General features: G+C 45.1%; 1 protein-coding gene across 2 annotated transcripts in view; it reads right to left on the reverse strand.

Annotated features, from left to right (window-relative positions):
* zbtb16b (zinc finger and BTB domain containing 16b) overlaps positions 1-13822 on the reverse strand; it is a 38326-nt gene that overhangs the window by 14854 nt on the left and 9650 nt on the right. For both annotated transcript variants that reach the window (XM_056283138.1, XM_056283139.1), the window contains exons 3-4: positions 13270-13367; positions 4041-4127 (exon numbers count right to left, since the gene is read on the reverse strand). In XM_056283138.1, the coding sequence (XP_056139113.1) occupies positions 4041-4127; positions 13270-13367 (185 nt within the window). The remainder of the gene's footprint in view (positions 1-4040; positions 4128-13269; positions 13368-13822) is intronic.

The following is a 13822-nucleotide window of genomic DNA, read 5'->3' on the forward strand; positions in this document are numbered from 1 at the left end:
GCCCTTCACCTCTGACATATCAAAATAGCTAAAGAGACTTTCACTGGAAGCTAGCCCTGCAGCCAGTGTTGCCAGATTGCGTAAGGAAAAGGTCTCTCTGAAGTAGTGTTATTTTCCCTCCAGAGGAGGTGGACCACGACACTGCAGCTGCCCAAGTCTGACAAGCGCTAATCTGCCGAGAGGAAGCTCATTTGGCTCCATGGTAATGCTCCGCGGAGGTACAGAGCCGTGGTTTCACTATCAACACTTCGGCACATAAAGGGGAAAAAAAAAGAAATATCCCACGTTAACGGCCACGTGATTCGCCGACATTAACGAAGAACCGAGGTCTGTTTGGATGTACCTAAGATCTCGCAGAATGACACAAGAGTCGTAGGATGGCAGTTTAATTTTCCACAGAGCCGTCAACGCCACCGGCTAAATGAGCTGTCCTTCACCTCTGCGTAGGTCACAGAGGCCTACAGTAAGTAAGTGGCAGTAAAAAGGGTCATGCGTCACACTAGACCGAGCTGAGATCATGACAAACTGAGAAAGTAATGCCCTCCTGTTCGCTGGCACTGGATCCACTGCCAAGCTGAAACCGAGCCCTGGATGTTTACAACTCGGGGAGATGAGGGTAGAGACTTCTGGGCATCGTTAACACCCCTCCATGTCCACTGACATTAACTATTCATGCCGTGTGTGCCACCTGCAGTTACAGTTACATGCCAATGGTCCTGAGAGGGTTCTCGCCTTTCTCCAACGGTGGCAGAAAAGGTGTGGATTCAGACACGGTCAGGTATACTATATGTATAGGTGCTGTATATATATGACACGACTAGCTTTTGCGGGGTCGGTGTTGTTCTTACCGAACCCCATCTCACACATGCAACACAGTGGCAGCTGGCCAGTACAGGGCGCCGGGGCGCCACCCCCTTCTAGAGATGAAAATCCACTTAAATATAATTTAGTTGCATAATCCACATAATTATGAAATAAAAGTGTTTTTCAGTCTGTGAGCGCCTGTCAGCAGCCATTAAATATTGGTTCCAAATGGTGTTTGGTTGATTTCTGTCTGAATACATATACTTCCTGGGTGAGGGGCGCCGGCCAAATGATACCTTATGTAAGCCCTCAAACTTTTGGCGAGCAGGTGACCTGAGGCTGCTGTCTGATTGGTTTCTTCGGGTTTTCCATGGGGGCGCAGTTCTGTGTGCCCTAGACACCCCCACCTTTATTGGCAGCGAATTGGTATTGTTTGAATGTTTTTTAATCTAATGTGATTGGACAATTCTTGTGGCTTTCAATCATGTTCACACCCACCACGACGCCTCGTCTCGACTGTCAATCATCCACCGTCTACGAACCCTAATATAATCTATAGGCCACATCGTCCCTCTTAATAACTCTGTGACTGTGTGGACATTAAAGCAGCTGTCAGGTGTGCTGCGCCAAGATAAATGGAGCCCCCTCCCTCAAAAAATTTTTTTAGCACCAGCCGCCACTGCAACCTAACCTGCTAAATCTTCCAGCCGTCTTCCATATCAGGGTCATGTGTGAATGCAAGCCGGAGTTGATATTCTGAAAAAGTTGTTGCAGTGATTCACCTGCTCAAGACCTGGTGACATTTCAAACCGAGTAACATTTCAGAAAATGCGTCCGGAACGACAACGGTTTTGCACAAGAGCACACAAAGGTTTAGGTAAAAAGCACACTTAAAATTTAAGCGAGCGAACCAATCACATGGAATGCACCCACGACTTGCTCTCGGCATGCGTTTGTCTATAAACCAGCAAAAAGTAAGAACATATTTAAAACTGCCTGGAAAATGGGCCGACCTGGGGATCCGTGGTTTGAATCCCCGTGTTACCTCCGGCTCGGTTGGGTGTCCCTACAGACACAATTGGCCGTGTCTGCGGGTGAGAAGCCAGATGTGGGTATGTGTCCTGGTCACTGCACTAGCGCCTCCTCTGGTCGGTTCATGGGTGAGGGGGGAACTGCTTCCGGTGTGGGGAGATGGCGGCACGAATTCACATTTGCGGTGGCCTCACCCAGTACCGTCCATGCAGTGTCTTTGTCCACGTCAGCGTCTTAAGTTTTGTCTTCGTTCGATGGCTGGGAGAGCTGGCGCTGGATCGGCTGAGAGAGTGGGGCAGGCTAAGCTAACTGCTAGCCCATGCAGACCACCAGTTCCGATAACACCGAGGGCGGTCTGGCAACGGCCTCACCTGGCATTGACTGGTGTTTTTGATGTCATCGTAAGGACTGCGGGGAGGTGTGTCGAGGGTGTCTGGCTGGGGGAGCTTGGTCTGCTTCGTCCGGTGGGCCCGGGGACCACGGCCCCTGCCTGGAGCTGTGCCCGAGGAAGAAACGCTACGGGCGGTCTGACAGGACGTGGAAGCAGGGCGGGCTAAGCTAACTGCTAGCCAATGCAGACCGGCAGTTCCGACAGTCATCATGACATTCGCTCTCTTGGACAGTGATTTTTTTTTGGGTATGTGTGTTCTTGTAGTTTTTGGATGTGTTTTCATTTCATGTATGCAAGTGCATGAAGTGAAATGACAAATAAAGTGTTCCTGATTCCTGATTATCGAAAAAGAATTTCTTCCCTGGAGGACAAAGGGAAAACATCTCTAACGATACCGATCAGCTGTGCGGCACTTTCCAAGAAAACCAACTTTTCCAAATGGCAGATTAAGAAGGCAAAAACAGAAGGTAAAACCAAAAAGCAATACATACAAAGCCAGAACATTAAGAGGGAGGTCCCAATGTGTGTGTGTGTGAAGATCCAGCTTTTAGCCTCTCAGACAGGTTGTCTCAGAGTCTAGAGGCGCTAACGGCAGAGGCCTGCCCAGCTCTGATTTTCAATCAGGGTTTTAAAATGCACAATATTTGTGTGTTTGCAGTCGTCATTATAATAGCGATAATGATCGACGTTGCAAGAACAGCAATCAGCAGAGAGGCTATTTCCAGTCACACGTAACATCTCTGCCATCTTCGTCCCAGGTGCGGCTGGTACACATCGCTTGTTCATGAAAGAGCGAAACACAAACACGTTTTTTTCCACGTGCGTTTGCTGTGGAATAGGTGCAGTACGTGACGTCACCTCTGGTGCACAGGAGGCGAGCATGATATATAGACATATGGGGGCGTCTGGGTGGCGTGGCAAGTCTATTCCGTTGCCTACCAACATGGGAATCGTCGGTTCGAGACTCCATGTTACCTCCGGCTTGGTCGGGTGTCCCTACAGATGCAATTGGCCATGTCTGCGGGTGGGAAGCCATATATGTGGGTATGAGTCCTGGGCACTGCGCTAGCACCTCCTCTGGTCGGTCAGGGCACCTGATCGAGAGCGGGGGGCACAGTGTGATCCTCCCACGCACTACTACATCCCCTTGGTGAAACTCCTCACTGTCAGGTGAAAAGAAGCAGCTGGTGACTCCACATGTATGAAGGAGACATGTGTTGTCTGCAGCCCTCCCCGAATCGGCAGAGAGGGTGGAGCAGCAACTGGGACGGCTCGGAAGAGTGGGGTAATTGGCCAAGTACAATTGGTGAGAAAAAAAGGAACTTTAAAAAAATGGTAGATATACATATGACGCTGTAGTCCACTGACCATGGCGCCAGGACTCACGGCTGTGGTGAGGAGAGACATGTGCTTTCACTACAGATGCCAAAAGATATTAGCAAGAGACAAAGTGAGCAGCCCATCCAGCCCGCTGTCGATAAATTATGAAGGATTTTGACGGCCGCAACTTCACCCAGTCATTACAAGAGAGTTTAAACCGAGCATCCCGAGTTTCAGTCACAACTTATGCTGCAGGATAAACATGTCATGTGCTGCCCCATGTGTGTGTGTGTGCTTATATGTATGCACACATTTGTACAGTACCTGTGTTTGTGTGTGTGTGTGTGTGTGTGTGTGTGTGTGTGTGTGTCTGTGCATGTCTGTGTGCGCGCACGTGTATGTGTGTGTGTGCTTGAATGTGTGTGTGTTTGTGTTTGTGTTTGTGTGCATGTGCTTGTATGTATGCACACAGGTAAGTGTATTTGCACAATACCTGTGTGTGTTTGCCTGTGGGCTTCCAGGGCATCCTCTGAGGAGAAAGTTGCTCCACACTGATCACACACCAGTGCCTCCGCTGGCGCTGAAAAAAACAAAACAAAACATTAAAGTATTTATTCTAATCGGAAAATTCATAAAATGTCCCCCTCTCTTTCTCTCTCTCTCCTTTTCTCCTTCTATCTCTCTCCCTTCTTCTATATAGACATTGTTAAGAGACAGTTTCTTTGTAACAGATATAGATAGATAGACAGATAGATAGGTGGACGATAGATGGATACATGCCACATGTATGTGCCATATCGTTTACAAATATTGAGTATGGTAGAGGTCCAAGACAACTTCCTTGAGGAACGCCGTATTGTAGTGTCTTATTTCTTGACAAAGTTCCATTAAACATGACACACTGTTGTCTGTTGAATAGGTAGGTAGCTTTTCATCCAGACAGTAGCTGAGTGTTTGAAGCCATAATCAGCTAGTTTTGTATGTAGCAGTTCATGGTCTATGATATCAAAAGCTGTGCTAAAATCCAACAGCATTGTTCCAACTAATAACTTACTGTCAATTTGTTTTAGCCAATCATCTGTCAATTGTGTAAGAGCTGTGCATGTTGAATAGCCAGTTTTATAAGCAGGCTGAAGGTCAGAATTGACGCCATTAATAGATAAGTAATTTTGAATTTGCTTAAATACAATTGTTTCCATAAGTTTACTCATTACAGGTAAAAAAAAAACTGATTGGCCTACTGTTTGGTCCAGTGAATGATTCTTTTCTATTTTTCAGTAGAGGAGTGACCTTAGCTACCTTCCATACTTGAGGAAAAATTCCTTCATTAAAACTTAAATTGAAAATATGACATATAGGACTAGCCACAATTCCAGCTGACAGCTTTAAGAGTCTACTGTCTAAATTGTCATGACCACAGGGTTTGTCACATTTTAATTCAAACAATAGCTTTTCAATTTCCGAGATATTAGTGACCAAAAATTCAAATTCACATTCTTTGTCCTGCATGATATGTTTTTTTAATAATTGAATCAGATAATTTACCATTTACAGGCAATATGTTATTTCTTATAGTATTTACTTTACCAGTGAAGTACTAGTTGAAATAGTTTCCGATTCTAGGGGCTTGGTGATGAAGCCATCAGCTGATTCAATAAATGATGGCATTTTGCCTATTTTAGCTTTACCCATGATTTGACAGAGTACTCCACCGTAATGTGCAGTGAGGTCCATGGCTGGGTAGGCAGAAGACGGCAAGCCAGAGGGTGGGAGGGAGTCAAAAGACATCCGTTCACAAAATGCGAGGCAGGTTAGCGGTGTGCCTCATCGTTGATACTGAGACACTGTAAAAACAGACTACGCATGCGCAAAACTCCGAAACCGTTTGCTTTCATTCCACACTCCAGAGAGAGGCACAAGCGGACTCTGCCTCAGCAGCCTTCATTCACGAATGTTAGCTTTGGGAGCAAGCCATCCTGAATAGGGCATGCCTTTTATTGATAAAACAACAAGTTTTACATGATTTTTTAATTACTTTTTACAACAATTGTAAATGAAATGTTGTAACTATCATGATATTTTATTTTTTCCCTTATTAGCCTGGGTGAGGCACTGCCTACCCTGCCTCCCCTGACTGCACATCACTGGTACTCCGACGTTTTTCTACAGTCATGTTTAATTTCTTCAATTCTAGATTGGTAGTATAGTCTTTTTTCTGTCTATTTAATGTGGTCACTTTGTTTCTAAAAGAGCGATATGCTAGCCAGTCTCCTGTGTACCCTGAATCTTTAGCAATTATTTTCAGTTGATCTCTTTCTTTCATGTAGCTCCTCAGATCAGAGTCAAGCCAAGGTGCTTTAACAGACCTGATGGTGAATTTTTTTTTTTATGGGTGCACATTTGTCCCAGACAGAGGAAAATAATTTCATAAATTCATGTAGGGCAGCTTCAGTATGAATAGACTCAAATACACTGCCCCACTGTATGTTGTACAGGTCTTCAATAAATGCATTATCACAGAAATTTTTATAGATTCATTTAAATATAATTTTAGGCCCCGCGGACTTTTAACTTTTCTTGCCACAGCAATCATGTTGTGATCACTGAATCCAACTGACACCGAAACAACTTTTGAGCATCTATCAGCTGAATTTGTAAAAAGATGATCTATGCAAGTTGAGGATAATACACCTGATTTGTTGCCGTTTATTCTGGTTGGTAGGTTTACCATTTGGGATAAGTTACATACAGTGGCAATGTCATTAAGCTTTCTTTTCATAGGGTAGTTTTTTTGAGAGCCAGTCTATGTTTAGTTCTCCTACGAAATACATTTCTCTGTCTGTGTCAGAAACATTCTTGAGCATTGTACAGATTTGTTCAAGATATGCTGCATCACAGTTAGGCGGTCTATAGCAGCAGCATACTAGTAATGACTTGAGATGCAGCAGGTGAACCTGAATCCAGATTGCTTCCCCATCTGGCCAGTTAAGATCTTTTCTTATTTTTGCTGGAACGTGTTCATTTATATAAAAGGCCAATCCTTCACCGTGTCTGGTTCTATCAAGTCTAATTATACTGTAACCTTGTATAGTTACCGCCGTATTGTCAACTGATTCATCCAAACGAGTTTCAGAAATTGTGACTATGTGTAGATCATTTTCAGACATTATAGTACTCAACTCATTTTTTTACCTTATTTTTCAGACTACAACTGTTCAAGTGGGCGACTTTTAAGTCCTTTGTTAGGGAGTTTAATAGACACTTACTTATGTAAAAAGACAGGGCTCATTTGATTGATGTTCTAACCAACAGTTTGAATTGTGCGAGTGGAGCAGCGAATAATAAAGTCAGTTCTGAAGATTTGGAGAAAAGAGATGTCAGATTGATAAAAAAACCCAAAAACAATGGAGTAAAAAAAGAACACAAACACAGAAACACATAACAAATCACAAGAACACATGAATAGAACAACAGAATTGCGCTCCTATGTCAATATGGCCAAATCCTTCATGAACACTTTTGCCTGCTCAGGTGTACCATTTAGCTTTATGTGCAGTTGGAAGTCCATGTTGCTTGTATTTTTTTTTTCACTTTGCGTAGGTATCGAGCTCCTTTGGCAATGTCAGCATTGTTCTCGGTTAAATGTTCATTATACTAGGTAAACATTTGTTCCTTTGAGCATCTTACCTTGTCGCAGAAGACTGACTTTTAATTTTCTATTTGCAAACCTCGTGATGATGGCTGCTGGCTTGTTTTTGTCTTTCTGGGGGAGAGGGTGACAAGCATCTATACTGTCCTTGTTCATACTAATTCCCTGGTCTTGGAGGAACTCCACCACCTGCTGCTCCACCGAATCCAAATCCTGGTCGCTGGGCCCTGCTCCCTCCCCCTTGGCCCCGGATTTCACCGCGTCAGCAGTCCAGTAACAATGACGTCGTGTATTGCTCTAGATCAGATAATTCACTTTGCAGTTGCGCAATCTTCACACCTTTCTCTTCGTTTTGCTTCTTCAGTTCCTTGATTTCCTTTATCATGTCCATTAAGGTGTCTTGCTTGTTTGCCATAGCTTCCATGTGGTGTCCCATGAACTCCACCGATTTCCTTAATTCCTCATTTGATCTTTTTAATTCTTCAACGTCTCTTGTCGTAGCCATTCTGCGGCAGCCTTTCTACCGGCACCGGGCTCGCCCCTCTTGCAGTCCTCACTGCGGCCCATTTAGTCAGTTAGCTGTTAGCTAGCTAGCTGGTAAGCTAACCTAAACCATTTATTAGAGTTAACAACAGCGCGGACAAATTCCGACGGAAAGCTAACTCGATGTGCAACCGGAGGAGAGTTTAAATTGGGTTTTAGACGGGTGAATAATACAACAAATGTCGAATAAATATCCACTACTGACTCAGCTCTTCCGACTTGCCGCCTATTCCGCCATTCGCCAAACCGGATGGCTAGCTACTCACATTAACCTACAGCGTCTCCACTGGTCGGTTAGATAGATAGACAGACAGATAGAAGGAGAGATAGGTAGACTGATAGATAGATAGATAGATAGATAGATAGATAGATAGATAGATAGATAGATAGATAGATAGATAGATAGATAGATAGATAGATAGATAGATAGATAGATAGATAGATAGATAGATAGATAGATAGATAGATAGATAGATAGATAGATAGATAGATAGATAGATAGATAGATAGATAGATAGATAGAAGGAGAGATAGGTAGACTGATAGATACAGCGTCTCCACTGGTCGGTTAGATAGATAGATAGACAGATAGAAGGAGAGATAGGTTGACTGATAGATAGATAGATAGACCGATAGAAGGATAGATAGATAGATAGATAGATAGATAGATAGATAGATAGATAGATAGATAGATAGATAGATAGATAGATAGATAGATAGATAGATAGATAGATAGATAGATAGATAGATAGACAGATAGAAGGAGAGATAGGTAGACTGATAGATTGATAGAGCCATAACATGTTCTTTTGAAGTTAGGAGCTGTGTAAAAACACATAAAACCATCATACAGCATGTCAGGCCCTCTCCTCACAGAGGAGCGGAGCAGTCGTATTTACCGTGCCATGTTATCGGTGTCTCAACACTGAGGAGATTGTCTGGCTGAGAGGCCACAGAGGGACGCGCTGTTCTCTGCGCCGCGTCCCGCCTGCGGCAAATGCCTTTATAAAAAAAAAGCACTTCAGAGTCGACACCCCCAAATCCCTCTGCAAACACTGCAACTACAGTTCCCACTTCACCTCTGCAACGCCCTTCCCAGGCTGTGCCATATTGAAAGATATGCCACCCTTAAATTGCTTTGTTTGAAGGCCCCTGCTGCTTGTCGTGTCCGTGAAATGTCAGGGATTTGTTTTCCTAATCAGAAGACGTAATCATATTCTCTATTTCTATGAGGAAAGGGGTGCTGTTTTGCCACAAATTAGTCCTAAAAACAACCGAGTTGTGGCGGGCTGTGCTATATTATACCATGGTTTAATACGGATATTTCTACTGATATTTTCAACTGACAAGAATTGAATTCCAAAGACATGTAGGTCAGGTGAATCGGCATTACTAAATTGTCCCTAGGTGTGTGTGTGTGTGTGTGTGTGTGTTGGCCCTGTGTGGTGGCCTGGCGGCCTGTCCAGGGTGTCTCCCCGCCTGCTGCCCAATGACTGCTGGGATAGGCTCCAGCATCCCCCCGCGACCCTGAGTGCAGGATAAGCGGTTCGGATAACGGATGGATGGATTTCCAACTGACAGTATTTCCGCTGTATATTCGAATACTCCTCTTACATTTTGAGTTTACCAGCCAAACCATTATTTGCTGACGAACCAATGTGCTACATCAGAGCAATGCATTTCATACAAGTAGGAATATACCATGCAAATATACAATGACATCCATTTTTGTACCCACACCTGCACAGACACACACACACACACAGACACACACAGACACACACACACACAGCTGTTAGGCTGAGGTTTGACTCTCACAGAGATGTAAATCGGTTGCAGATCCATACTGGCCCAGGGCTCATTCACTGATCTATTTTCTGCTCAGCTGGCTTTAAATGAAGTTAAAATGACTCATTAAAACACCCACAAGCTTTGGGAACTCTGGGCTCCACGGCCTTAATGTGGTCCTATTTCAACCTTTTACTCTACCTCCATACACAGACACTGTACCACTGCGCTCTTAGCTGCCTACCAATGACAACAACAGAAAAGAACCAACAACAAAAAACACCAAGATAGCATCCGGATGTGGGCCACTTCAGGCAGTGATGTGGCACTGACGGCCTTCTTCTGGCCCTGACAAAATGGATGTGAGCCTGAAGTGGCCCACATGTATAATAGCAAATATGTCCCAAATATGTCAAATCAAATGTGGGCCTTTTTTGGCAAAGACGCGGTGCTCTCGGCACCGTGTAATCTGGATGTGACCCTGAAGTGGCCCGTGTGGTAAATGGTGAATATGGCCCAAATATCACAAAACAAATATGGGCCACCTTTGGCAAATATGTGGCACATGCAGCATTGCTATGGCTTGGTTCTGGCCCAGATCTGGCAAACAGGAGCGGACCGCCCAAGCGCCATCATTCCACGTGGTATGTGGGCCAGATGAAGTGTCGGGTGTGAGACGGGTCCGGGCCACAGCAATTTTGCTATCTGGACAACATTTTGCCCGTTTTTTTAGACGACATTTTTTGACATCTTAGACGCTACCGCTTTGAAATAGCCCTTTGGTTTCGTGAAAAAAAGAAAAGATAAACCAAGCCAAAACTTGCTGGGTTATTCTTATGGAAGCTACGTGACAACGACGGAGGTGTTGTTGTAGATGCTGATGTTGTGTGACACGGTGCGGTGTGTTGTGTTGCATGAGGTTGTGTGATAAGGGAGGGTGAGAACACAGTGCATTGTCTTGTGCAGTCAAAGACGCGGCGCGCGCGCTCTCATCCATAAACCATCAAACCGTCTGCAGACACGGTTGCAATCGTCCGCCATCAAAACACTTTGTCTGGCATACCAAAATAAGAGCCGGCGTCGAGCTGAATACCAAATCAGCCCATTAGAGCGGCGGAGCACTCGCTCCTTAGCAACCAGCGGGATCTGAAGGCTGCTATACTGAAAAACACAGCGAGCGAAGAAAGAAGTAAGATCCACATCTTCTCTTTTCTGGGATTATGGGATGGGGCGGGCGGGGGAACATGAAGGGGGCCGGGGAAGGGGTGGGGTGGGGTGGGGGGGGGCATGCACTCTCGTGACAATTCAAATGAGGTTAAAAGGTACTTTTAAGATCTCGCTGTCAACTGGAAATCAAGTTAAAAACCAAAAAAACAACAAAAAAGCAACCGTGTCAGGTTCTAACAACAGTGCAACATGACGCACGGCGTTTGGGGTTACACAGGGGGAACAGAACAGGAACGATCCAGGTAAAAAAGTCCTTTTGTAAGCAGTGTTTGCAAAGTCTCTCTCTCTCTCTCTCTCTCTCTCTCTCTCTCCATACTTAGGTCTATGTACCTCTCTCGCTCTCTCTCTCCATACTTAGGTCTATGTACCTCTCTCTCTCTCTCTCTCTCTCTCTCTCTCTCTCTCTCTCTCTCTCTCTCTCTCTCTCTCTCTCTCTCTCTCTCTCTCTCTCCATACTTAGGTCTATGTACCTCTCTCTCTCTCTCTCTCTCTCTCTCTCTCTCTCTCCATACTTAGGTCTATGTACCTCTCTCTCTCTCTCTCTCTCTCTCTCTCTCTCTCTCTCTCTCTCTCTCTCTCTCTCTCTCTCTCTCTCTCCATACTTAGGTCTATGTACCTCTCTCTCTCTCTCCATACTTAGGTCTATGTACCTCTCTCTCTCTCTCTCTCTCTCTCTCTCTCTCTCTCTCTCTCTCTCTCTCTCTCTCTCTCTCTCTCTCTCTCTCTCTCCATACTTAGGTCTATGTACCTCTCTCTCTCTCTCTCTCTCTCCATACTTAGGTCTATCTACCTCTCTCTCTCTCTCTCTCTCTCTCTCTCTCTCTCTCTCTCTCTCTCTCTCTCTCTCTCTCTCTCATCTGTCAGCGGTATGTCACCTCACAGCAGTCCACGGGGAACAGGAGGAGAGGACAGCCTTGTCTATCCTAATATTCTAACCGGGGTTTCTGTTTCTGTTTTAGTTTCATTTTTAGACCGTCCTACCCCCATCCCCACCCCAAACACACACACACACACACACGCACACATATCACCTCCCCACCCCCCTTCCTGTTTCTCTATTTTGGATAAAGTAGCTGGGAGAGCAGTCAGGTCTGATTAAGTCTGCATTTGGGTACAGTGTGTTCCTGGACACACATCTGCGAGCGAGCCATCACACACGCTTCGGAACACTGGCAGAACACCCAGGCCTGCCGGCAGCTGATGATGTCATCACTCAGAAGGGGCAGAGCTGGCGAGCCGCCAGAATATCCAAAAAAGCAACAAAAAAAAAAAACAACCCCAGAAAAGATTCAAAAGAGAGATGGAGAGACAAACAGAGACAGACAGACAGATAGATAGAAATGTGCAGAGGCAGAGATACAGACAGAGAGAGAGCAAGAGAGAGAGAGAAGGAGGAGGAGATAAGGAACAATATATGTTAGTGATAAAGAAAGAGGGTGCGAGAAAGAGAGAAAAAGAGAGCAATGGAAAAAGAAAGAAAGAAATGTGAATAAGAGAGGGGCAGAGAGAGACGGAAAGAGAACAAGAGAGAGACGTGAGTCAGGACAAATCAGAGAGAACGTGAGAGAGAGGCAGAGAGACAGAGAGAGAGGAGAGAGAGAGAGGGTACATAGACCTAAGTATAGAGACAGAGAGAGAGAGGGGGGTACATAAACCTAAGTATGAAGAGAGAGAGACGGGGGGTACATAGACCTAAGTATGGAGAGAGAGGCAGAGGGAGAGCGAGAGAGATTGTACTGTATTTTGATGCTTTGGCAACATTGTTTTAAAACTTTCATGCCAATAAAGCCCATTGAATTGGGAGGGGGGTACAGACCTAAGTATGGAGGGAGAGAGACAGAGAGACAGATAGAGAGAGAGAAATACATAGACCTAAGTATGAAGGGGGGGTATAGACCTAAGTATGGAGGGAGAGAGACAGAGAGACAGACAGATAGAGAGAGAGAAATACATAGACCTAAGTATGAAGGGGGGGTATAGACCTAAGTATGGAGGGAGAGAGACAGAGAGACAGAGAAATAGATAGACCTAAGTATGAAGAGAGGGGAGGCGGGGGTATAGACCTAAGTATGGAGGGAGATAGACAGAGAGACAGAGAAATAGATAGACCTAAGTATGAAGGGGGGATATAGACCTAAGTATGGAGGGAGAGAGACAGAGAGACAGATAGAGAGAGAAATACATAGACCTAGAAATGAAGAGAGGGGAAGCGGGGGTATAGACCTAAGTATGGAGGGAGATAGACAGAGAGACAGAGAAATAGATAGACCTAAGTATGGGGGGGGGTATAGACCTAAGCATGGAAAAGCATGCTGTAAGTCACTGGAGCATCCTAGACTCCACTGAGGAAACATGATCAAAACATCGAGCAGAACCAGTCTTGTGCAGATTTAGGTTTCGTGTCCAGTCTATCTCGCAAATAGGCACGTGTGTGAAAGGCCACACGGCTGGACAGTCGCGAGCCTTTGGCAACGACCAAATAAATATTTGTCTGTGACGTGACGGTCATAATTACCTGTATGAGACAGCATGTGCATGCGAAGCCGGACGCTGTCCTGGAAGTGCTTGCCACAGTACTCGCAGCCATGGCCCTTCTCCCTGTTGTGCAGCCTCCTATGGAGAGACAACACTGATATGAGTCATTAATAGAGAGACGACAGCGCAGGTGTGTGCAGAATCAAACTTTTTTTTTTCCTGTAACGTTTCCTGCGAGGTGCCCTAATGCCGACGACGGCGTTGTCTAACGCAAGGAACTCCATTTGCAACGTTGTTTTAAACAAGCATTATTTTTTTCTCACAAGGAAAAATGTTAATGAAATATGATCAAATAGTCTGTTTTCTGCACTGTTCATTAATGCATAAACTCATAACGAGCTCGTTTACAGGAAATCTATGCAAGTCAAGCCAAGTTAATTGTATATGAATGGCTCAATATCACACACACACACAAAAAGGCCCGGTGATGTCCAGGGTGTCTGCCGCCCAGTGACTGCTGGGATAGGCTCCAGCATCCCCGCGACCCTGGAAGCTGGATAATGGGTGGATGGATGGATGGGTGGAGTCTGTTT

This window comes from Lampris incognitus, chromosome 7 (genome assembly GCF_029633865.1).
Source record: "Lampris incognitus isolate fLamInc1 chromosome 7, fLamInc1.hap2, whole genome shotgun sequence".
NCBI classification, from domain to species: Eukaryota; Metazoa; Chordata; class Actinopteri; order Lampriformes; family Lampridae; genus Lampris; species Lampris incognitus.